This window comes from Chiloscyllium plagiosum, chromosome 14, assembly GCF_004010195.1.
Source record: "Chiloscyllium plagiosum isolate BGI_BamShark_2017 chromosome 14, ASM401019v2, whole genome shotgun sequence".
Taxonomy (NCBI): Eukaryota; Metazoa; Chordata; class Chondrichthyes; order Orectolobiformes; family Hemiscylliidae; genus Chiloscyllium; species Chiloscyllium plagiosum.
Window position 1 is genome coordinate 25,027,551 of NC_057723.1, and position 27,283 is coordinate 25,054,833.

Sequence of the window (27,283 nt, forward strand, 5' to 3'; positions counted from 1 at the left end):
AATACCCGGATTGACTAGTTTGTCATGCAGTCCTCTATGCACTTGCTAATGAAGTCCGTGACAGTGGTGGCGTATTTGTTTAGGTTTTCTGCTGAGTACTTTAACACGGTCCAGTATACCGATTCCAAGCAATTCGGAGACTATTCCACTGCCTTGGACCAGCATTGTATTTCCTTCTGTGAAGGATCCTCCTATTTCAGCTTCTGCTTGTAAACTGGGAGGGGGAACACAGTGTTGTGATCTGATTTTCTGAAGTGTGGGTGGGGATGGAGCGGTAGGCGTCTTTAATAGTTGTGTAGCAGTGGTCCAGGCTGTTCAGTCCTCTGGTGGGGCAGTAAATGTGTTGGTGGTACTTTGGCAGCACCCTCTTGAGGTTGGCCTGGTTGAAGTTACTGACCACGATAAACACAACCTCGGGGAATTTCAGAGTTTTTGTGGTGGTGTAAATTTCATCCAGGACATTCTTCACATCCACATAGGGGTGGGATGTAGACTGCTGTCAGGATGGTGGATGTGAACTCACACAGCAGACAGTAGGGATGGTATTTCACCGTAAACTATACTCTGTCCGGGGAGTGGTGGCTCGCCAATACAATAACAAGATAATTGTTATTGGCTTTGGAATTTGCTTTTCAAAAGACCTACAAGGGAATGGGATTGGATCAGGGTGGGGTTGAGCAGAAGTACTTTTCAACAGACCCCCGCTCCCCAATACTAGGTCCCTTGATCAGGAAGTTAGAGCCTTTGAACTTGGAGGATTTGAACAAATTGAGTGAGTGGGCATGTGTTCAGCAGACGAGATATAATGTGGATAAATGGGAGCTTATTCAATTTGTTAGAAAAAAAAAGGCAATTTATTACCTGATAACAACACATTGAGACAGGGGGATGTGCAATGAGGCCTGGGTGTACACCAATTGCTAAAAGTAAGCAAGTAGATGCAGCAGGTAGTGAAGGAAGAAGTAGTGTGTTGACCTTCATAGCAAGAGGATTTAAATATAGGAGTAAGGATGTCTTGGTGCAACTGGGGCCTTGGTGAGACCACACCTGGAGTATTGTGTGCAGCATTGGTCAGCTTTATGTGAGGAAGGATGTTTTTGGCTCTGCAGAGAGTGTCACGAAGATTTAACAGACTGATTCCTGGGATAGTTGGACTGACATATGAAGAAAGATTGGATTGGTTAAGACTTTATTCATTGGAGTTTTGAAGAATGAGGCAGTATCTCATAGAAACCTATAAAATCCTAAAGGGACAAGACAGAGTAAATGCATGAAGGATGTTCTCAATAACCGAGAAGTTCAGACCAGGGGTCACTGTCTAAGCATACAGGATAGGCCATTTAGGACTGAGGTGAGGAGAAATTATTTCAACCACACAATGGTGAGCCTGTGGAATTCATTGCTACTGGAAGTGTTTGAGGCCAAAACATTGAATGCTTTCAAGAATTGGAAAGATACAGCTCTTAGGGCTAAGGGGTTAAATATTATGAGACATAAGTGGGAGCAGGTTACTAATTTGGATGACCAGCCTTGATCACATTTAATGGCGGAGCAAGCTGGAAGGATCAAATGGCCTACTTCTGTTCTTATTTTCGATGTTTAAATGGATCCACCAGTCAATATCCACATTGCCTCAGGAGCCTGAAAGAAAACATTCCAGTCTTTGCTTATCATATTCCCCATATGGCAAGCCTCTCCTGCCCTCCACAGAGTTAGTACCAGTGGCTGCAGGATATCACCCTGGGCTAGGCATTAACCAGCTATGTAAAAACCTGAACTGACAGTGGGAGAGGAAGGCCGGTTACAGAGCTACCTGCCATAGACTAAGAGTGGAGATGGGAGGTGGCAGGTCCCCATGTGCCATCCTCCTTCCCTATTCAATGCATTTCCTGCTATCTATAAAACACAAAGTTCCACCCATTGTCCATCAATAGCTGCCCTGAGGAGATATTGGTGAGCTTTTGCTTTGAACTTCTGCAGTCCTTGTGCTGGAAATCCCCATAACAGTGGTCAGTAGAAACTCATCGATTGTTTGCCTGATATTGTGATTTTCTACTCCTGTTAAAAGCTGATCTTGAAACAGTGGATAAACCAAATGCTTCAATCCAAATTCCAAGCTGATGCAATATTTTAGGTTTGAGTCCATTCCTTCAGGAGATTAAAACAAATTGAAAGAGGACTGACCAGATGAGAGGTAACAATCATATCAGAAATTTATTTTGGCACAAACTTAGAGTTCTAAATGTTCATCAGCAGTGATTAATGTAACAGTAAGCCTTATAAAAATGTTTTAAAGATTTAGTTTGTTGATAAAGTTGCTGGAATTGATCTATTAGTAAGTACTGATTGTTTAGTTCCCTGATTGTTTTATGCCCTGAAGATGGGAAAGAACTGGATGGGTGGGCTGGATAACAAATTATAGCAGACCATTGTGGATTACCTTTCCTCCCCATGGATATTTTACTACCGGCGAGAGTGGTGCCAGGCTGACCATGGACAAATTGAAACCCAAATTACCAGGCAAAGGGCTCCTCCAGCCCAGGATGAAGTTTTATTTTTGCCAGAAGTGGGGACACTCCACGTCAAGTGTCAGACTTACCAGGTTTCACCTGGATGCCCTGTTTCAGGACTTCCATGTGCATTGGATGCTGCCTCCAATACCCCCCCATCACCCTTCACCCTACGCTCATGACCCCATCATCTCCACCCCCACACCCATTCCATCCTACCCTTGCCAGAAGCTGTCATCCTGATTTAAAAGGCCTGGTGTGTGGCAACTCCTCTTTGGGCTCCCTGGAGTTACCATTTCTGGTGGCCTCACAGCAAGAAGAGAACTGCCGGCAATTTAATTGGTCAGCTGCTTTCAAAGGAAGGGCTATCTCTCAGAAAGAGGCAGAAGCCACCCTTCAAGTTGATTAGTAGGCAAAGGGCCAGAAACTGGCATGGGTGGGGAGATCTCTCTGCTCATCCTCTTGGTAGTGTGGATGAGCAGAGGGATCTTGGTGTCCATGTACACAGATCTCTGAAAGTTGCCACCCAGGTAAATAGTCAAGTTGATTAGTAGGCAAAGGGCCAGAAACTGGCATGGGTGGGGAGATCCCTCTGCTCATCCACTTGGTAGTGTGGATGAGCAGAGGGATCTTGGTGTCCATGTACACAGATCTCTGAAAGTTGCCACCCAGGTAAATAGTGCGGTGAGGAAGGCATATGGCGTACTGGCTTTTATTAGTAGAGGAATTGAGTTCCGGAGTCCTGAGGTCATGATGCAGTTGTATAAGACTCTGGTACGACCGCATCTGGAATCGGCGCAACATCGAGGGCCAAAGGGCCTGTATTCTTCTATGTTCTTCTATGTTCTATATAGGATTGTTGAATTGGCCAAAGAGAGATCTGTTGCTAAATTTTACACCAGAGTGGGGATCTCATGCTCCTGTCAAAATAGTAGTTAGAGCATCCACTCTACAATCCCTCAAAAAGTTCATGCAAGGATATCATATCCATTTTGGAGAAACCAGAATTGAGCCTAAGGCAAATGTTTCAGGCATTCTTCTATTTTTATCTGTGTTCACATGACTGAACAATGAGCTCACTGAAACCAATTAGAATCAAGGAAAGACCAGAGACACAGACTGTGATTTTATGTAGAAGTGATGACTCTATGCCACAGCCAGGAAGTTAAGGACAAGCCCTGCTCTGCTGTCCTTGCAACTCAAACCCAAATTTTACATTGTTTAATGTCAAACTGTGGACCAGTTGAGAAAGAATATCCAGGCTCCAAAATCAGCCAATTAGACATTCAGTAGCTCTTTGGTCCCCAGCAGTACCTCTGGAAGTGGTGAACACTGCTTGGATCACAGAAAACCGTAGATGTGTGGCCATCAAGGAAACATGGAAAACAGGAGTGGGTTTCAGGCTCACTGGGGCCAATGAGGCAAGTCCAGGCAAGGTTGGCAGATGACCAGGATGTTGTGAAGAGCTTTACCAAGAAAGGTCAACCCATACCCCTTCATGGGTCAGAGAATCTGATCTGGAGTGACCCCCAACCAGGTCTGCAGGGATGCTGTCTGGTTTTACTGGGTGCCCATCCCAGTTGACCAACCAATGGTAAAGATCCAGCAACAAAGGAAAGAGGCACTTAAATGGCAAATAATTGAGATTACGGTAGAGATTCAGTTAGACTCAGGATAAATCGACCACCTTCCTTGTCACTGGTAAAATACACTGAATGCAGACAGTCATGGATATATGCCTATCAATAAAGCAAGATGACATTAATAATGAGGCACATGCTAATACTAACACATGCAAATGGACCTCTCACTGCTCACTAGTGAAAATCTTTTCTCACTGTTCAACACTTGGTTGGAAAATGGAACATTTTGTTCTCAATGTCTGGAATCTCCTTATTGCCTAACTTTCTTGCCAATGCCCATGTGGCTCAGCAACTGGAATAACTCAACCCAAAGTATATAAAACATTTGTTTATTAAATTTGATCTGCACTGTCATCATTGAGGTAATATTTTAACCGATTAGATTAAAGTTAAAGAGATATAGAATTTTATGCATCATCATGTAACTAAAAAATAAATATTTCCACTGCCATTGATTGATCCTGAATGTGCAGCAGAAATGAGACAAAGAACGGTGACTCAGTGGTTAGCACTACTGCCTCAGAGTGCCAGGGTCGGGATCGATTCCACCCTTGGGGTTACACATTCTCCTCGTGTCTGCACGGGATTCCTCCAGGTTTCCTCCCACAGTCCAAAGATATGCATGTTAGGTGAATTGGCCATGCTAAATTACCCATAGTGTTCAGGGGTGTGTCAGTTTTGGCTGAAATGTCGATTTTCCTGCTCCTCGGATGCTGCCTGACCTCCTGAGCTTTTCCAGCACCACTCTAATCTTGACTCTAATCTTCAGCATCTGTAGTATCCAATTCTGTCTTGGTGCATTAGTCAAGGGAAATGTAAAGTTATAGAATTGGGGAAAGCGTCTGGGTGGGATACTCTTCGGAGGGTCGGTGTAAACTTGTTGGGCCGAATGGCCTGTTTCCGCACTGTAGGGATTCTATGAATACCTCATTTATCAATTCTTTTCAACTCTCCAAAAGGGCTGATGTTTAGTTCAGAACATAATTCTTTTATTAGTTTTTCAATTCCCTCACCTCTGTTCATATCTGCTCTGTAGAAATAAAATGAAAATACCTTCACTCTCTTAGGGTAACTGCAGAGGCCCTATATGGAATAACATTGAACAGTTTTAGCTCTGTTAATACTCTGCAAGAGCCCCTAAGACTACCTATAAAATCAGACTTTGGCCACCCATCCAAACATTTTAATCAGATATATGGCCATTTTGCTTTTCTTTGGATCACATAATAACATTCCAGGACAGCACACAAGCTTTTCACATTAGGGAAGTTCTATTGAAATAGTTTCATTCTTTAATTGCTGGCAAACACATCTAAGAGAGTCCATCTCTAAATAATGGACTCTTTTGATGTGGTAACATGATAATTTTTAAGGGTCAGTTGCACAATCACATGAAACTCAATAATATTTCCACAGAGAATTGCCTGTCAGAAAGGGAGACATCATCTTCATCCACAGACAGAAGGATCACAACTGGTATGAAGGGCAATGTAATGGAAAGAGTGGCTTAATCCCAATTTGCTACGTAGAGGTTGGAGAAAATTTAATGCATTCATTTTTTTGAAAACAAATTTCAGTAACCGGCTTTATTCTTATTAAGATATTACTGATTGCAACATTTTTTTGTCAGTCTGCTTCTGACCCACAGAGAGATGAACAAAAAGCACTTGATGAAATTGCCATTGCTAGATTCAGATTTGCTGCCTTGACTAACATAGAACTGCCATTGGAAAAGGTAAACTATCCATGTCGATCAAGCTTTTAACCAAAGGTCTTGATTATTTTATAAAGTTTTATGAAATTAAACCTAATATAAATGAAGACATTAAAATTGCAGCAGTTTCATAAATGCATTTTAGGGAAGGAAATCTGTCCTTATCTCCAGTAGATGAGCACCTACTGCCCACCCTCAGCTAATGAATCATTATTCTGTTATGTTTAATACCACTTGGAGGAAGAAATGAAGGTGGTAAGGACACAGAATGTACTCTGGGTGGGTAACTTCAATGTCCATCACAAAGAGTGGCTCAGTAACACCTCTACTGGTAGACCTGGCCCATTTCTAAAAGGACATGGCTACTAGCTTATATCTGTGACAGTTGATAAGGGAACCAATAAGAGGGGCAAACATACTTGACCTCATGTGATGTGTAGATCCTAGATGACAGGAATGAGCACCTCACATAGTGTTGTGGAGATACGACTGCCATTCTGGATAGGCCAGACATTGAACAGTTCTGGCAACTCAAAACTGGACATCCATGAGAGTCTGTGGGCCATCAGTAGCAGTAGAATTCCATTCAACACCTAATGTATAAACTTATGGCTTAGGGCGGCACGGTGGCACAGTGGTTAGCACTGCTGCCTCACAGCGCCAGAGACCCGGGTTCAATTCCCGCCTCAGGAGACTGACTGTGTGGAGTTTGCACATACTCCCCGTGTCTGCGTGGGTTTCCTCCGGGTGCTCCGGTTTCCTCCCACAGTCACAAAGATGTGCAGGTCAGGTGAATTGGCCATGCTAAATTGCCCGTAGTGTTAGGTAAGGGGTAAATGTAGGGGTATGGGTGGGTTACGCTTCGGCGGGTCGGTGTGGACTTGTTGGGCCGAAGGGCCTGTTTCCACACTGTAATGTAATCTAATCTAATCAAATCATTTCCTCCACCTGACCATTATTAACATATAGCTATCAATTCTATACACTGCAGTTCTGCCAGCCTGTCCTTCATAACTAGCTGCACCATGTATACAGATATGTTATCCCTTAATCACAGTAAGAACCCTATTTAAAATACCAGACCATCTCACATACACTGTCACAATTGTGATGTCTATCATTGGTCAAAAGTGAAAAGCTGAGACATTGTGAACGCATATGGTCAAATTATAATTAAATTTATGTTAAACTGTTAAATAACCATTAAGTTTTCACTGCTTAAATTGTGAAACAAATGATAGCTAAACATGGGTTTCATATTTTGAGGGAAACGTCATGGTTATAGTGATAGCTTGAATTGCAATATTGCGTCCAATACCAATCCAGCTTAGTGGTTTTGCCTACTGGAGTATGAGTATACTTTACTGAAACACAGCAGGTCACTTGTGTGCAATGCTCTTCTTCGCAGAATGCATTTGAATACAGAGATGTTAAATTGACTAGAGTGTGCTTACAACCAGTCACAAGGAGATAGGGAGGAAAGAGAATATTACTTTGGCTATAAATGCCATGAATCAAATTATTGAAATCTGTTATAAAGGTCCATATATTGTACTGAAGCTTTAAATAATGATGATTTGTTTCAGAACCAGTCAGTCGTCCTGCTCAGGAGAATAGATGAGAACTGGTATGAAGGAAAATATCCAGGGACAAATCGGAAAGGGATATTTCCTGTCACATATGTTGAAGTCATTGGTAAATCAACCGATGTGCCTGTCTTCCACCAACATCTTCCAACATCTGAGAATGATTTGAAAATAAAAATGACTTCCCAGAGGCCTTTTCAACAGGTAAGATAGCACAGGGGTTGATTTTATTTGATTTTCAGGATGTTAATTGAAATAAAAAAGAGAGTGTGATTGCGACAAGAGGCACTTTATTATCTTCCAGTGCTGTTGTACCAATGCACCTAAAGTAAGATTGAAACTTACTGAGCATTGGATCACTGACTGACAGCACTGTGGAGGATAAAGGGGAGATTGTTTAATCCTCACACTCACACATCCACCACTCTGCACAAACCCTTGCCCCTTCCTTCATCACAAGATTGAATTACATCAAACTGTCAAATGAAGAACACTGTATTCCTGTTAGGTGAAGCAACAAAGTAGTTGAGACTGTTACATTTAAGTTATTGTATGTTGCTAACTAGAAAACAACATTTGTACAAATCTGGAATAAAGCCATCCAGGCCACCCAACTTATCGTGGAAGAATTTAGTCAGATTTTTGAACAGTAAGGAAAAGAAATGAGGTGTATACCCTTCAGTGGAACCCTTCTTTCAAAACAAAAAGTGAAAAGGCGAGGACAGAAATGTTAATAAAACATCTATGCACATGATGGTTAATGTCATAACACTTAGTGTCATCTAAGTAGGTATGTGTGCCAAACATCTGAGGTTATGCAACCTTATTTATATTTTTACCTCTGGTGTCATTGTGAACAAGACCTTGCAATACTAGATGGGACATGATCGAGCATGGTGTTTGAATTTATAATTGCAACTTTAATTCTGCAATGTTTTCATACCATTTGCATAATACTGTACAGTTTATTTGAATGATATACAGCACGGTATATGCGCAAGTTCTCTCTTTTTGAAATGCTATAGTAATTTGTAAAATTGCTCTCAAGACTAATGTGCAAAAGGTATAATTTAGCATTTAATTTCAGTCCCATGTCTTCTTTAGTTACTTTCTGAGACTATTCATCCAAGGGTTGTTCAACTTCCATTTCCTTTGTTACCCTTTCATTTTCTGAGTGTCTAATGCCCCAATTAACGGTCAATTCATTTTTTTTTCACCGCCATTTCAATAACTATCACTATATCATAGATTCCCTTCACTGTACCTATATTGTTCAATAAGTCGGATTTGGCAACAGGTGTCAGGCTGCTGCTGTCTTGTGTTTGTAGATAAGGCATTTTCATTATTCAGCAGAGAGTTATGTTTACGCTATATTTTTGATATCTGTCAATACTGCCACAAAAGAAAAGGCAATTAAATAATTCAGGAGCTTCCCTTTACTGCCAGTATCTAGGCCCACAATAATGCGTATTGAAATCAAAACAATGTAACCAGTTGTTTTAGAAAGTAGATACTGTAATCCCCCTTCACTTGTCAAGTTGTTCAATGGACAATTTAATGAACATATTGGTGTGGTGATATTAATTATAAATGATTTGCCTTATTTATTTGGTAAGTGATATATGAACTAATCGAGCAATATCTAAAAATAATTCTCACACAATTTCAAGTTATTTCCATACAATTCCACATATTGCAGAAAATAACAGCATTTTCTAAGCTTTAGAAAACATAGCAGCAATATCCAGGTGAGAAGTTGGTGGATCCTTGAAGTGAGTTCCTTTCCATCTACTTCTTTGAACCACCATAACAGCTTACAGAAATTTCCCAATGGAGTGCTCCTCCATCCTTCCTCCACAAGCCTTCTCGTTACTTCGTGCTTCACCCACCCTCCCCCTTCCACACAAATCATCATATTGTCCCCCCTCATGAGGCCATTGATTTCTTCCAACCTACCTCTCTGCTTCCAACAGTACACCATGCTTACCACAGACAAGCAGTTCCCCTCACCTTCTCTCCACACTTCAGGTTTCTGATCTTCCCAGAGGAGTCCATTTCCCTCTGAGTCCACCAATCCATCCCTTCCAGTCTCTGATAGACACATCTGTGATCCTCAATTACCCCATCCTCTCCTCACACCCAGTTCTCAAAATCCGCTGCCCGAAGGCCTCTGATCTCCACCCCCACCATGCTCACCCTCAGGCTTGAAGGTCCCTAGTGACCTTCATCCCCATCAAAATCTCTGACATTCTCTGCAAGAACTTCTCCCCTCCATCTGGTTTCCGATCTGCCCTTCCCAAACCTCACCCTTTGATCAGCTGGAGATGGACAATAATTCTGGTTTAGCCAGAGATGCTCACACTCCTTTTTTAAAGTGTCATGGTTCATGGCAACATAAATTGAAAGGTTTTGAAGGGAAAATGAGGGCTGTGCAACAAATTCTATACTTGCTTTTACTGACCATGACAGCACATCATGTTTATATGAACCTGTTATCCTGTAACTGTTTCATTTCCCTCCACGGCTCTCAGAGCTCTCGTTATTCAAACCATTCTACCCTGATATTGGCTGATTGTTATAGGCTTCTATCCCATGTGGACATGACTTATGTTTGAGTGATTGTCATCTAACTGTAGAACCGGCTTGGAACACAGCCTTCCTATCCCAAAAAAAATTATCTAATCATTCTAAATTTGTACCACTACATGTATGAAAATGTGTTAATTTTTAATTCCTATGGGCATCTCAATGAGTTTCTGCGAGTCTCATAGGACTTGTGCATTATCACTATTTTCAAGGGCATTTTGGATCACTTCTTCCTGCCGAACAATTATTCTTAGAATGTGAATCAGTTAGCTGGATAACTAGAATGTGGTGCAAATTAAAGCCAACAGTGCAGGTTCAATCCCAGTACCAGCTGTGGTAGTTGTTGGAAGCCTGCCACATCAGCAGTACCCAATGTTTGTGGCGGGGTTACCCTTAAGCTATGCAGAATTAATTGTCTCTCTGATTGAGAGGGATACCTGTAGCTTCTTGTGGACTAAGGCTCCTTACAGATGTACATGATTCTTAAGAATAATGGTGATGATATAATATCTTTAAGAGATATATTTTGTCCTTTTTTTAAGAGAAATATTAAGACAGAGTTAGTGAGCAGTCTAAGCAAAGCCAGAGTAAATAGTTTGTGAGGCCTTGAAGTTTTTTTTAAGTTGGAACAATTCAAGCAGCCTGAATAGGTGTGGTCAAACAGAACCAGGATTTTTAGTTCTAGTTCTCAGTTCCTGCTGGGTTCTTCAAGAAGTGAAAGCTGTTTTTCCCTCTCTCAATTATAGCTAAAAGCTGGGAGTTCTCTTCCTGTTGCTGAGGTTGCATGCGAGACAATCTGTTTTTCTGAACTTACCTTTTATCAAGGGGGTGTTTATGGGATGTTATTTTATTGGAACAGTTACTGTTTAGTAGTAAGAATCTTTATTCTGTTACATTTTGTAATAGAGTTACAGCTAAGGAAATTCTTTCCTTTTTTTTATTCTTCTGTTGCATTTTAACTATAGTCTATTTAAAAAAAGTATGTTTTGCTTCGAGTCTGGTAGTTTGACCAATTAAATTGCATCCAGAATAAAATGTCTGGCAATTGCTTTTAAAATAAGAAAACGTGAGGGTCTAGGCTACCTTCTCAATATGTTTTGAGGGGGCCTGGTCTGCTCCATAATATAATTCCCATTCTTATGATGGTTTGTAACTTGTGTTATGTTATAGCAGTACATTGTTAAAGCATTAATGTTGAACTTATGTCTACAATCACGTAGAACTGAACTACTCTCTATACAAGTTCAAGCAAAATAAAGCTGATATGTGCGTGCCTGCAGCCTAATCATGATAAATACAGATTTATACCAAGAAACATTCTGCTTCAATAGTGTTAGGCTGTTGTAAACTGCAGACAAAGCTAAGACAGTCTGTAAATCTTTCTATCACACAGGCTGTTGAACAGTTAATTCAGATTTTAATCTAAGAAAAAGAAAAATCATGAGCCATAAATATATTTTCAACCCAGTTGTGGTTATAACCATGAAAACCATTGCCAACTGTCAGTGAACTGCTTATATTTTGTGTACTGAGAAACTCAAGAGCGTTTTTTTAACAAACATGATGTCATTACATCATCAATGAAGCCATCATAGCTCTCTCTCTCATCCGGTGATTAGAAGGTATTGTGTTTTACTCTCATGGGTGACAGCAACATTAGATTTTTTTTATAATCAGCAGTTTTGACCGTAAATGCACTGTATGCCAGTCTTATTTTTCCTTTATCCAAGAACTCTACAATTTTAATAGATAGAAAACTTTTTTGCCACCAATAATTTAGTAAATAAACCATTATGGTCTAGAACATTGGATTGCCCTTTGCCTGTATAAAGGTGGCTTGAAATTCACCATTCAACATTGTCTGCCATACTGATTATGAGTGGCCAGTATGTTTCCATTGCTTGCTCCTTAAACTGGCATTAAATTCATTGTACAAGCAAATTGAGGGTGAAAAGTCTCTTTTAGGCCCTTGTGTCGAAATTGTATTGTATTGTAAAAGATTATAGAACATACCATACTGGAAACCTCTGCCCACAGCTGATTATTCCCAAATGTAATACCGTTGGAGTGGAATTTCATGTTCTGTCATGCGAAGCAATATGAACAATTAAACTGCATTTATCTTTGGTGAACCATGAGAACTCCAGCAAAGGAGTTCAACAACATCATTAAATCTGTAATTAAGAACACAGAGCACTGAAAAAACTCAACAGATCAAGCAGAACTTGTGAATCTAGAAAGAGAGTAACCACTTCAGAATTAGGTTGAGTGAGGAGAACAGAGGAATTGATAATATGCCAATGCCATAACATAGTTCTTAATAAAAAGATCTAGAGACGTTAAGAAATTAAGGATTGGTAGAGGTATATGGAGAAGTTTGGAGATGAGTAAAAGATTTTGCTGTGTTAGGGAAAGTCTCCAAGCCAAAGAAGTGGGCAAAAAAGGTAGAGATAATGAACAAAGGCATCAACATAGATTCATAGATTCATAGAGATGTACAGCATGGAAACAGACCCTTCGGTCCAACCTGTCCATGCCGACCAGATATTCCAACCCAATCTAGTCCCACCTGTCAGCACCCGGCCCATATCCCTCCAAACCCTTCCTATTCGTATACCTATCCAAATGCGTCTTAAATGTTACAATTGTACCAGCCTCCACCACACCTTCTGGCAGCTCATTCCATACACATACCATCCTCTCGTGAAAAAGTTGCCCCTTAGGTCTCTTTTATATCTTTCCCCTCTCACTCTAAACTTATACCCTCTCTGTTCAGCTTCTCCCTATAGCTCAAATCCTCCAACCCTGGCAACATCCTTGTAAATCTTTTCTGAACCCTTTCAAGTTTCACAACATCTTTCTGATAGGAAGGAGACCAGAATTGCATGCAATATTCCAACAGTGGCCTAACTAATGTCCTGTACAGCCGCAACATGACCTCCCAACTCCTGTACTCAATACTCTGACCACTGACAAATTCAAAACTTATTGAGGTGGGCATAAAGGTAGAGGCTTTGCTGAGGAGAGATAGTCCAGAGTCAGAGAGGGGAAGATCAGAAGGTTCTGTGGATACTTGAAAAGAGGAAGATATTGAAAAAGATGGGCACTGGGGAAGTGAAGTAGAAGATATATCAAAGGGGTGTTGGTATCTATGAGATATTCAATCTTGCAATCCTTTACACTTAAAAGGAAAAGAAGTGTTAAAGCACCACATGCAATGAAAAGTGAAATGAAACTGAGGACTCAGACTGTTTTGAGATAAAGTGAGTCAGTGCTGTTTACAAGAGAGATCAAGAGTTTGTACTGGGCAATACACTGCATTAAGATTTGAGAATATAGCGAGAACAGCAGAGTGAGGAATGCTACATGTCTAGAAGATGTTTGTCAAGGGTGGAAATTCAGTTGGAATCCACAGGGAACAGGTTTCAGATGTGGACAGTTGCTAAGGAAGAGGATGTGGCTGAGGAGGGTTTTTTTTTAAGCTACCTTATCAAATATGAGATTGGAAGTAGAAAGCAATGGAGATGAACAAGATAGAAGATAGGGCAGCACACTGGCTCAGTGGTTAGCACTGCTGCCTCACATTTCCAGGGATACAGGTTCAATCACAGACTCAGGCAACTGTGTGGAATTCACATGTTGTCCCCTGTCAGCATGGGATTCCTCTGGGTGCTCCAGTTTCCTCCCACAGTCCAAAGATGTTCACATTAGGTGAATTGGCCATGCTAAGTTGTCCATAGTGTCCTGGGATGTGCAGGCCACGTAGATTAGCCATGGAAAATGCGGGGTTGTAAGAATGAGGTGGGGGGTGCTCTTAAGAGGGTCAGTGTGGACTTGGTGGGCCAAATGACATGGTTCTAAAGAGACACATTGAAATCCAACTGGCAAGAAGAGTAGAACTTCAAGATGGCATTCCTGAAAAAACAGTGCCATTGAATTAAACAATCATTCAAAATCAACATATTGCAGGCAATGGAAAACTAAAATCAAAACAGTAAATTGGAGAAATACTCAAAAGGGCAAGAAACATTATGGAGGGAAAAAAAATTATCGTTGATCTGCAAGTATTCTGTCCACAGATGCTGTCAGCCATACTAAATGTTTCCAGCATTTTCGACTGTATATTTCAGATTTCCAGCAATCATATTATTTTGCTTTGGTACCAATAAATATGTAAGTGATTTCCATTATTCATGTTAAGATCAATAGAATGTGCTTTCCCTTTGAACAAGAATAACCCCCCCCCCCCCCCCATCTCTGCAGAAGAGACAAATGGCTGCACTTAATTCTTTGGGGTCATAACTCAATGCAATTTAACAGACATCAAAACATGATTCCACCTGGGACTCAGTGCAAACACATAAAATTGAATATTCTGACATGTTGAAGAAGACTGTAGACTTTGATTAGTCAAACGTCAGTATTGTACAGGTCACTTGGCCTAAACCGTTGCCACATAATTTCTTGGATTTTGACAGAGAATTTGAAATATTTGTGAGATTGCTACAATCTATCAAATTTCTCACTGAGATCTCGAGGGATAATGAAAAAAACCTTTTGACTCACTGGCATGTACACTGATGGTTCTCATAGTAATGCAGACAACTTCAGAGTGCAATCTTATCAAAACATGTTATTCAAAGTAAATTAATAAAATGCAGATATGACATTTTTATAAGATAAATGTGATTGTTAATTAAATCAGTCCTCATCTGCCTGTCCAAGACATTAAAGGATTATATGCTTCTTTTTTGCTGCAGCTTCAGCAAAGGAGCATGAATAATGAGAACATTCAGTCTGGTGAAGAAATGTGAGTACTTAATTTCCTCAGGAAATCACATACAGTGCATAAAGCTCACTGAGTGATCTGCATGAGCACCTAGTTAGTTTTACTTCAGGAATTATTAACAACATTGCTTCTTAACAAAAAATGTGACTTTATTTCATGCTTCAAACACTTACATGTAGGTAATGGGGAAGAAATTTGATAATCTCCCAATCTTCAATGATGTTAAACAGCTGGATATGATTAGAAAGCATAGCAAACTGACCAGGTCATCATGTGCCTTTTCTGACAGAAGTTGGGAACATTTCTCTTACCCATGGATCAATGCTGTCCACTTTGGTTGAGATGATAAGATCAACCAGTCTGTAAATATCTAGGCAACTGTAAGTGGTAAACTTAATAGGAAAATGGTCTCACCTCTGAACAGCAGAGCAGAGTGAGTATAAGCATCAGGGACTATAGCTTTTAAAAAATTCTGAATTCATCTTTTACCAAGGGAGGGTGCTGACTGGTGATCTTCTATTTAAAAATAATTTCCCATAATTGTTAAGCTTATTTAGTTTTAAAAAATTAGTTTTGGCTGGTAATTTTGATTGTGTGGAATACACATCTGTAATGTGTGAAAACTTCAGAATGTTTCTCATATTTTGAAGAACTTAGACAAATGGAGATACAGGAAGTAGCTACATCTGGAGATGCTTGAGCTCTTGATTCCGTCAGCTGACATCACTTTGGTGTATCCATGAGGTCAAGAGCTATGTACATCAGAAGTCCCTGCATGTGTTAACACTGAGAGTTTGCTGGTAGAATAGAAATGAGTGGCACCAACCAGTCAAAGAGGACCAGATATTTAATGTAACAATTACCTGACAGCATTCTGCCCTAGTTGGTAACACTGCTGAGAATAATGCTTCTTTTGGGGAGTACAGACATCGTCAAGATCACAACACTATCAGTAACTCAACTGGACAAAAGCAGGAAGAAGATTTGAAAATCAATGTTGATAGGGAACGCTATAGTTCAGGTAAAAAATAAGCAATTCTGTGGTGACTGACATGAATCTGGAATTACATATCGCCTTTTTGGTTCCTGGATCAAATGTTTATTGAGTATTTGCAGATCATTCTGAAGGTGGAATGGAGTAAATGTCCAGCAATTATCGTTCATATTGCTATGTACACATATGTTGAAAGAGGGATGTGACCTTTCAGACAGAAAATAGGATCCACACAAGAAACTAGCAAACATACTGAAAAGGTAGTAAACTCAAGATTACTTCCTATGCCACATACTAAAGAGTACAAAAAAGGAGCCTAAAGAAGATGAATGCATAGCTGAAGCATGAAGGAGGGCTTCCGATTCCTTGGACATTGGGAGTCATTCTAAGAAAAGTATGTAGGTTATACCTACATCGAACAGGTATCAATGCCCTTGTAGGTTGTCTTAATGTTCCATTGTGGAGGTTTTAATCTAACATGAGAAGCACAACAGTTAGCAATAGTAAGGTATTGGATAAAATAAGAAGGAACACAAAAAGACCTAAATTGAGTTTCCTATGAATATATGTGAGTGAATGTTATGCTATATTTAATTGGTGAGCTGCAGCTTCTGAGTTTTCTCTGGGAATATGATATCAATATGATAATAGACATCTAACTCAAAATAAATGGTGGACCTAGGTACAAAATCTTTCTGGGTACAAGGTGTCAAGAAGTATAAGAAAGGAAAGAAAGACAATGTGTGGTAGCAGTGTTGAAAAATGTGTTGAAGAAGGGTTTATGCCCGAAACGTCGATTCTCCTGCTCCTCGGATGCTGCCTGGCCTGCTGTGTTTGTCCAGCGCCACATTTTTCAACTCTGGTACTCCAGCATCGGCAGTCCTCACTTTCTCCCGATGTGGTAGCAGTGTTAATTAAGGAATATATTAAAGTGATGGAAAGACAGGATATCCTAAAGGTCTCAAGGGAAGAATTTATTTGGTGAGAGCTAAGAAGCAATAGAGACCTTTAACTTTAGGTACATTCTATAGTCAATCAAATAGTGATGACCGACAATAAGTAAGGGCATAAGTTCTATGCATGACATAACAATTAGCTATTTTCATTAATTACCAGAATGATCAACCAAAATGTCAATTATGGTAGAAATGCAGGTGACTTGGTCTGATTGGATAGTTCTTTCAAAATGCGAGCACAACAGTCAAATAGTCACCTTCTATATAAAACCATCTTCTCCAAGTCAACTTAGTTGTTCTTCCAAACTGAATGAGGAACCAAGTACACTGCCAATTCTATTATGCTGAAAAGTGAAATTCACTGTTTTGATCCTAATAAAAGCAAATTACTTTACCAATAAATATGATTCACGTAGATCTCTTTTTAATTTTTTTCCATCCATTTTGTTTATCAAAATCTATGTACATATGGATTGCTAATTATCTTATGATATTTCCTCACTTGAAGGCATTAATTAAATTGTCAAGGTACTAAATTATCATTAATGGGAAAATAATCATAAAGACAGGAATGTTTCAGTACTGACTCTGGTTGCTAATTCAGATATATTGCAAGTCTAACCATATTACTTTTCCATGTCTATACTCCCAAATGAATCATCAGCACTATCTAACTCTCAAATTGTTGCTAAGAAAGCACGCTGTCACCACAAAGAAATGTTTGACAAACCTTTATTTATTCAGACAGGGAAATTAGCCAGAACTGCGTCATTGTAGTTCTGATGATTTCATGCATAAGTAATGTGGTCATGAAGTCTGTTTCACACAGATGATATGGCAAATCATTTTCATGAAAACACTATGTTGAACATTTCTTGCAACTGGTTTTTAAGGCATCCTCATTGAAACCATATAGACTGTAAAAAAGATGAGTTTAATTCTGTGTCCCCATACAGCAAGTATGTAGCTGAATCCAGTAGTAATTGTGCCGAGACACAGAGAAGACAAGGCAAGAAGGAATGCTTTGAAGGAAGGGAGAGGCACTCATGCGCGAGAAGAAATGGCCTTGGTAGGCCACTTCGCTGCTCTATCAGCCAAGAAAAGTACACTTAGATTTGAGGAGAAATGAATGTAGCAAGTTTTTAATAAAGCAATATCTACATAAAATTGGACAGTATTGTCGACAGTGTTGATGACAGCACAAAATTGCAACAGGATACTGATATCCATTTCAGACCAAAAAGGATAGATCTGGGTACTTCTTTAGAAGGCACAAAATTAAAAACAGCTGATATCCAATGAGATTTGGGAGTACAGGTGCATCACTCTATAAAATACCATGAACTGGTACAGAAAATAGACAATGAGGTTAATGGAACACTGGCCTTCCTATCAAAGAAGCTGGAATGTAAGGATGCAGAAGTTATGCTGCAGTTATACAAAACCCTGGTTCAACCCCACTCGAAGTACTGTGAACGGATCTGGGCACTACACCTTAGGAAGGATATATTGGTCATGAAAGGAGTTCAATGCAGGTTTACAAAGAAGATATCTGGACTTCAGGGGTTACATTATGAGGAGAGATTAGACAAAGCAGACCTTTATTCTATTGAATTTAGAAGGTTCAGGCATGGTCCAATTGAAGTCTTCAGGACAGAGCTCTTAACAGGAAAAGACAGGGCAGATAACAGTTATTTCCACTGGTTGAAGATTCTAAAATCAAGGGGCATAGTCTAAGAATTAGACTCCGGTTATTCGGGAGAGATGTTTGAAGGCTATTCAACATGCAAAGAGTAGTGGAGGTTTGGAATTCTCCTCTTCAAATAGTGGTCAAGCTAATTCAACCTAATTCAACAGTACACAACCTCATCTCCATAGGGGATCTCCCAACAACAGCTTCCAACCTGTTCAGGAACCCCGCACTACAACCCCACATACCTTGATACTGTCCTAACCTCCCCCACACCCCCGCCTCCCCCACCCCTGTCCAGGAACTCCCTACATATGTTCAGGACACAACCCACGCCCTCCCCTCCTCAAAGACTTTCATTTCACTGGCCCCTAATGCTTCATCTTCATCTATATACCTCTATCCGTCATAATGAGGCCTCCAAGCCCTCCGTTTCTTCCTCTCCCGGCACCCCCACCAGTACCCTTCCACGACATCCTCATTCGTTTGGCTGAACTGGTCCTCACCCTCAATAATTTCTCCTTTGAATCCTCCCACTTCCATGGCCCACCCGCAATGGCTCCAGCAATGCCTGTCCCTTTGTCGGTTACGTGGAACAGTCCATTTTCTGTAGTTACACCAGCATCATTCCCCACCTTTTCTTCTGCAACATTGATAACTGTATTGGCACCACCTCGTACTCCCACAAGGAGGTTGAACAGTTCGTCAACTTCACCAACACATTCCACTGTGACCTCAAGTTCACTTGGACCATCTCAAACACCTCCCTCCCCTTGCTGGACCTCTCCCTTTCCATCAATGGTGACCAACTCAACATGGACATCTTCTACAAACCTGCCAACTCCCACGGCTACCTGAACTACACCTCCTCCCACCCTATCACCTGTAAAAATGCTATCCCTTATTCCCAATTCCTCCACCTCCACCACATCTGCTCCCAGGAGGACCAATTCCACCACAGAACACACAAGATGGCCTCTTTCTTCAAAGACCGCAATTACCCCTCCCATGTGATCAAAGATGCCCTCCAGTGCATCTCATCCATTTCCCGCACCTCCACCCTCAAACTCCACCCCTCCAACCACAACAAGGACAAATCCCCCTTGGTCCTTACCTTCCACCCCACCAACCTCCACATACATCGCATCATCCTCCACCATTTCTGCCACCAACAAACAGACCCCACCACCGAAGATATATTTCTCTTCCCCCCTGTCCGCTTTCCATAAAGAACATCTCCTCCTCAACTCTCTTGTCAGATCCACGCCGTCCCCCAACCCACCCTCCCCTCCCAGCACCGTCCCCTGCCACCACAGGAATTGTGAAGCCTGTCCCCATACCTCCCCCCTCATCTCGATCCAAGGCCCCAAAGGAGCTTCCACATCCATCAGAGTTTTACCTGCACTTGCGCATGTGATTGCGTGTATCTTAAGCTCCCGGTGTGGTCTCCTCTACACTGGGGAGACAGGGCACTTACTTGTAAAACACCTAAGAGAACATCTCCAGGACACCTGCACCAACCAACCCAATGCTCTGTGGCTGAATACTTCAACTCCCCCTCCTACTCAGCCTCGACATGCAGGTCCTTGTCCTCCTCCATCACCACACCCTTGCCACCTAACTCCTGAAGGAAGAACAACTCATCTTCCGCCTTGTGACCCTCCAACCCCCAGCATCAATGTAGATTTCACCAGTTTCCTCATTTCCCTTCCCCCGCCTTATCCCAGCTCTGATCTTCCAGCTCAGCACTGTCCTTGTGACCTTTCCTACCTGTCCATCTTCCTTCCCACCTATCCAGTCCACCTTCTTCTCCTACATATCAGCATTACCCTGACCTCTGTCTACCTATCACACTCTTAGCTACCTTGTCCCTACCCCACCCCCTGTCATTTATCTCTCCACCCCCTCAGCTCACAAGCCTCATTCTTGATGAAGAACATATGCTTGAAATGTTGATTCTCCTGCTCCTTGGTTGCTGTCTGACCTGCTTTGCTTTTCCAGCACCACACTCTCGATTCTGATCTCCAGCATCTGCTGTCCTCACTTTCTCCAAGCTAATTCAATTGTTAAAGTTAAATCTGAGGCAATTTTTAAAGCAGGCTTCCGTTTACTGGATTTCCTATTCTGACATGTGAAGGGCTGACAATTTCAGCATAACTGAAGTTTTGCCAGTTTGACTCTTTGCAATTTTACTGAACCTCTTTCGCATGTTTTTTTCAACAGGAAAACCTGCCAACAATTTTTACACTGAGGATTTTCACATCCTGGTCTCCCCGTTGACAAACAAAATGTCTGCACTTTTAGTCTGTGTAACTAAATTTGTGGACCTGTTTATAATCTCATAAAATCTATGTATCTTCAAAATACGGCATATGGTGTATTATTAGGAATTGTGTAAATAGCAATACGCATAGTGAAGAGATGGGAAGACACATGACTGAGAGATGATAGAGAATGCTTGTGGTGTCAGACCAGGCGTGTGTGGTACAGTGTATAGTAATCCTACTCTTTCTGCCGACAATTCAGTTCCCACTCTGAAACTAGATTAACCAACATATGGAGATTCAACAACTGTTTTGGTTCATGTATTACTAAATTCCCAAGCTGATGTAATATTATGTCATGCCACAGTGTGAAAGAAGGTGAATTTAAGTTTACAAATTTATCACATGGTAAAATTAAAGGGAAGTCCACAGCACTTCTCATCAGGAAGGGATGGATAATAGGATAATAGGTCACATGAAGAAAGAAATTTAAGTGTTTGTACAGTGCAGTTTATTGTTGCAGTTTCGGAAATGTAACAGCCATTTGGTGCACAGCAAATTCCCAGTACAATAATGTCATAATAACCTGATATTCTTTTTTAAGATGTTGATTGAGGCCAAGACACCATAATAAGTCTCAATCTTTTCTTCAAAATAGTGTCACAGAATTTTACATGTACCTGATTGGGCAACCAGATCCTCAATCTACATCTCAGTTAAAGATGGTAAAGTGACAGCAAAGCACTTCGTCAGCACCTAATAGTATAAGCTTTGACTTTTGTGTCTAATTCTGGAATGAATTTGAATGGAAAACGTTGACTGAAAGGCAAGAATGCTACTTGTTGAACAAGGTATAGATCTGTAAGAAGCTTCGTGAAATCCATCTGATCTGATGATTTCACATTGTCTTTGGGCAAACAAGGATTCAAACACAAAGTCCTGATGGACTAAATCTCTCTCGTAAACTTCATAATTATTCCTAACTAGCCAATTTAACTCATACCTTATGCTGTCATGCGTTAAATTACATTATGTTATAGACTGGAAGAGTTCTTTCTATTAAGATTCAATGATTGTTTATCATCAACCATTGTCAATAATTTAGGTTCTCAGACACAGAATAGAAAGGACGATCGGTGGCAGCACTCCACCCCAGTTACAATATGTGGATGATACCACAACATACAACGCACCTAATTGAGCTCTTGATAGCTCAGAAAAATTAGAGATTTAAGTTGTTGCCACGTTCCTCTAGACCATTAAGACAAATAAAATAAGAATTTTATTTTGAAACCCCAATAATTGACAATGTCAACGCAAATAGTAAAGCTGATGTTTTATTACAGATATTTGGCATTATATTCATTTTCTCCCAACAAGGAAGATGAACTGGAGGTCAAACAAGGAGACATCATTAACGTTGTGAAGAAATGTGGTGATGGTTGGTACTTCGGTATGTTACAAAATAATAAATGTCACCTATTCTTCAGTGTGTTATTCAAGTAAAACTCAGAAGATCTAACTCATTCCGACATGAGTGATACAATATGAGACAAATGGTGTCTAAACCACATGATGTAGTCAATGCCTTTCATAAATGCTTCACACTGTGGAGATCTCCTGTTAACTTCACTATGTCTTTCATTATTCTTCCAGTGTAATGCAAATTTCCTTATGTGCTCCCTATGCATCTACAAAACATGAAAATGGAAATATCAAAATTGATTTCATATTTTCCTCAAAAGAATTAAAGTACATTGTTTCACCAATGCAACACTGAAATTAATCAGCACTTTATGAATGCCAAAATACTACTTACAGAGTAGGTTATATCCTGTATATCACATTGAACATTACATATGTTCTATCTATGCCAATACTTGTTTCTGTTGTGGTATTTAGCATACTGTGACAATTTGAATAATGTTCATGAGCTAAGGCCAAAAACTTTGACTATAAACCCACCTTTTCACTTTGCCCTCACAATGGGGACCATGATATTTGCATGCATGCTTCTGATACTAAATGGGAGGAGCACTGTTGTGAAAAGGGAACATATGCCAGAATTAGGAGCAAATTATTGCAGATGCTGTACTGAAAACAAATATTGCTGGAAATCACAGTGAGTCAGGCAGCACCTGTGGAGAGAGAGCAAGCTAATGGTTCAAGTCTAGTGACTGCTTCAGAGCTGACTTGAAGTATGAACAGAATGACCAATGATTATGGTAATCATGGAATGCTGATTTCATGCAGTACTACCATTTTGGAGCTCAGGGCTCCAACTAACACCCTGCTGGAAATCTGAAATAAACACAGGAAGTATAGGAGGGACCCAGCATGTCTGGCAGCAACAGTGGAGAGAGAAACAAGGCGAATGTTTAAGTCCAGAAGTTCAATCCCAAGTTCTCAAAGAAGAGTCATTCTGGACTTGAAGTGTTAACACTGTTTCTCTCTCCATATATGCGGCCTTTATTTCTCTTAACCTTTCCCTTCATTTCCTGGTTTAAATTATTACATATTTCCACATTGGGTACATGCAATTACATTGATTACAACTGTACACTAATAATCTCATATGACTGGAATTTTGTGACATGTTCAATAACTGAAGAGAAAAACTCAATTTAGTTAACTACTAAATCAGTTGAATCCCAGGTGATATCGGATTGAAAGCTAATTTGAATAGAAGTAAGGGAGGAAATTTGCAGCCTTTTTTTTGCAATTTTCTGTCATGACACTGAAAAGTTAGCCAATGGAAAACAATAGCATCTAATAAAAATTAAAGAAAAATACAGCAGATGCTGGAAATCAGAAATAAAACCGTGAAGTGCTTGAAATATTTGGCAGATCTGTCGACAGAGAAAGAGCATTAACATTTTGAGTTATACATGGCTGAAATGTTTTATAACATTGAAAAGACGGAGAAAGAGAAAGAACAAAGAGGAAAATCTATGATAGGCTCAAGGTCCTGTTGAACATTTCTTCACTTTCTGCTTTTATTTCAATATATTGTAACAACATCTAATTATTTAGTTTGGAGATTGACTCTGACTCTGAATCGGTACATTGTGTCACCTGCAGATTCTCAGAACTGATGCACTGTAGTTCGGGCACAAAAGTTAGTTTAAGCTGCCATTTACTGCATAAAGGGTGAATGAGAGGGGAGAAATTGGGTATCAATTGGTGACAATTATCCTAATTGGCAAAAGAAAAGGCATAAAGGGTCGAATTACATTTTGTGCGTCCAGTGCCCCAAAATAATCGGAAATAAATATCTTACAATTGGGCTGCCTTCCATGGAACAGATGTTGGGTCTTACTCACTCAAATGTTCTTGCTAGAACTGTGGCAAGAGACTTAGTGACATGCACACCCAGAGCACTGACACTCCATGCTCAAATTGGAGCTCAAAGAAACATGCAATGTCTGGCTTCAGTGTTCATTTTTGTCTGGATGGTGGGACAGTAGGACCTTGACTGGGTTCAGCGATTTGTTTAGGTAAGTTTGAAATAATCAGCCAGAGGAATGACTGAGTGACTGTAAAAGAGTGGTCGTGGAGAAAGATGGTGGTGGGTACCTTGGGGGTGAGTTCCATGAAGAATATTACTTGGGGTCTGCAGTATTGTTGCTGGCTGGGGCTTGAGTTTGATTTTGTGAGGTCGAGGAATCCTGGAAAATAAAATCAGTCTGTAGTTTTGTTGGATGGGCCTCAGTAGAAGAATATCGTTGGTGAGAAGTGAGACTGGGACTTGGAAAAAGATAGGTGGAGTGGTTGTGAGCTGAATGTGTGGAATGCATTGCTACCTGGAAGTCAGAGTCAGAATTATGCTAAGGTTTAGAGACCTTGAAACTTTGGATGAGGAATATCAGCAATGATGTTGGCCTCAGGAGCAAGTTGAAGTTACAAAATGGAGCAGAGCATGCATTAAACACCTTTATTGCATATATTTGTCTTCCTTATTTAGATCTTGGCAAAATAGCATCCAAGATACCTACTATATGCACACAGCACTTCCTCAATTTTTTTACACAAAACAGTACTGGCAGCATTGAAATCCCCTTTTATGCAGCCAAGTGCATTAACAGGGAGGCAGTTTGTAGATAATCATTGCTTTCCTGAAGTGATATTTTCAAATGGTTAACAACAGGTTATGTGTCAGTCAACTAAAACTCATAGTAACATCCAAATACAAGGAAGAGAAAACTGAACTTGAGCATTGCTTGTAAAAAAAAATTCCTAACTGGTGAAAAAGTAAGATACTGTATCTTCTATATTATTGAAATAGACATTTTAAGTCATGTTGCATTAATTGTATTAAAGTGCAATAATCTATCATCATGGTCATTTATTTAATATGAAATAGACACGAGGGTGGAATGTTTATCAATGTTGACTGAAAGCCTCTTATTATAGTTATGCTTTTACACGTAATTTTAATAAGCCCCTCATAAACAAGGACTATTTTATGTTTTTTAAGTCTAGAGCATAGTTGGCTCAATGTTAAAAAATGTCTGGTCATTAATTTACAATATTTTTACAGCACACTTGGTTATGAGGGGGTGTAAGTGAATGAATAGCCAATGGAATGTTTTTGAATTATAGTTGGTCACATCAACTTTATTTGTTTTTTTAAATTACAATGTCACCATATTTATGTAGCAGGCAATATTTATTCAACTGTATTATTTAAATAATAATACGCATGCTTCACCTTATACCTAACCTTAACTGAAGAGTGTACTGCCTAAATTATTCATTGCATTGATATCTATATTTTATAGGTACATCCAGAAGAACCAAGAAGTTTGGCACTTTCCCAGGAAATTATGTGGAAAAATTGTGTTTATGACCAACAGAATTGATTCTCCAATTCAACCAAGATAGTACCCTGGGTGAACTCCGAGCCTGAATGGGTCAGGAAATGCACTGAAATGAACATTCTGTAGGCAAAGTGAAGTCCCAGTGGTAGATTCATTTGGCCCAGAATTAACTGGAAGATTTTGGTTGATGCATATGTTTTTCTTTAAAGAAGTTTAGGTCCATTTGATTTATGCTGTTCCTTATCTCAAGTCATGGCAATATGAAAGCTTCCATGTTACATTCACTGCAATATCACTTCACTCATTAACGCCTGTGCAAAACATCAGGAAACAGGAATTGTTACATTTTCCCAAGTTCTCCAGACATAAGCTTAGATGCAAAATTTTGGGAACAGCAGGAACTGAAATCATTCCTTGCAATGATTGATTGTAATTCTTTAACAATTTATTTTTAAAAGTTTTTAAAAGTTTTAAAAGTTATTCCTTCTTATTGAGACCTTATTGAATCCCACTTTCCAGCATGTGACGCATAGTTTTGAATGTGACCACATTTCAAGGGCTTATCCATGTATGCTTGAAAGGTTATGAGATCTTCCTCTTCTCCCACTCTTCTAGGTGATTTTCACCACCCTCTGGGTGAAATAATGTTTCCTCAAAATCCCTCCGAACCTCCTGTCTTTCACTTTAAAATTATGCCCCTTGTTTTTGTCCCCTTTGATAGCTGCTTTCTATCATCCTGTCCATGCTCCTCATAATAATATCCACCTCAATCAGGTCCTCCATCAGACTTTGCTGCAATAAAGAAAACAACCTGAGCTTATCCAGCCTCTCTTCATTGTTAAAATGCTCCAAACCTGATGACATCTTGTTGAATCTCGTCTGCATCCCCTCCAGTGCAATCACATCCTTCCTATAATGTGCTGATCTGAACGGCACACAGTACTCATGCTGTGGCCTAACCAAAGTTTTGCACAGCTTCAACATTATATCCTTATTCTTCCAATCAAAGCCACAACTGATAAAAGCAAGTGTCCACTATGCCTTATTAACTATCCTAATAACCTGTCCTTCAACCTTTGTGGCTTTGTGGACAAGAACTCCAAATTCTTCTGTTCCTCTGAACTTCTTAGCTTCTGAGTATGCTGCCTTTCATTGAGTCGTGAGTGTGTTGCTGGGAAAGCACGGCAGGTCAGGCAGCATCCGAGGAGCAGGAGAATCGATGTTTCGGGCATAAGCCCTTCATCAGGAATGAGGCTTGTGGGCCAGGGTGCTGAGAGTAAATGGAAGGGGGTGGGGCTGGGTAGCTGAGAAAGCAATAGGTGGATGAAGGTGAGGGAAAAGGTGATAGGTCAGAAGGGAGAGTGATGGATAGGTCCAGAGGGTGGTGCCAAGTTGGAGGCTTGGGACTGGGATAATGTGGGGCGAGGGGAAATGTTGAAATCCATATTTATCCCATGTGGTTGCAGGATAACAAAGCGGAATATGAAGCGTTCTTCCTCCAGGCGTTGTGGTAACAGTTTGGTGGTGGAGGAGGCCCAGGACCTGCATGTCCTTGACGGAGTGGGAGGGGCGTTGAAATGTTCAGCCACGGAGGGGTGGGGTTAGTGGTTGAGGGTGTCCCAGAGATGTTCTCTGAAACGATCTGCAAGAAGGTGTACTGTCTCCCCGATGTAGAGGAGACCACACTGAGTGCAACAGATGCAGTAAATGACATTGATAGAGGTACAGGTA

The 27,283-nt window shown here is 40.3% G+C and overlaps 1 protein-coding gene across 7 annotated transcripts in view; it reads left to right on the top strand.

Moving 5' to 3' along the window:
- Positions 1-26,777, top strand: part of LOC122556561 (sorbin and SH3 domain-containing protein 2-like) — a 111,466-nt gene extending 84,689 nt beyond the window's left edge. For 6 of the 7 annotated variants that reach the window (XM_043703368.1, XM_043703371.1, XM_043703370.1 and 3 more), the window contains 6 exons: positions 5,570-5,684; positions 5,784-5,888; positions 7,454-7,657; positions 14,800-14,849; positions 22,079-22,185; positions 25,514-26,777. In XM_043703368.1, the coding sequence (XP_043559303.1) occupies positions 5,570-5,684; positions 5,784-5,888; positions 7,454-7,657; positions 14,800-14,849; positions 22,079-22,185; positions 25,514-25,581 (649 nt within the window). In that variant the 3' untranslated portion in view covers positions 25,582-26,777. Of the gene's footprint in view, positions 1-5,569; positions 5,685-5,783; positions 5,889-7,453; positions 7,658-14,799; positions 14,850-20,691; positions 22,050-22,078; positions 22,186-25,513 lie in introns of those variants that run through there. The other variant, XM_043703373.1, reaches the window with a different exon arrangement.
- The last annotated feature ends 506 nt before the right edge of the window (positions 26,778-27,283 follow it).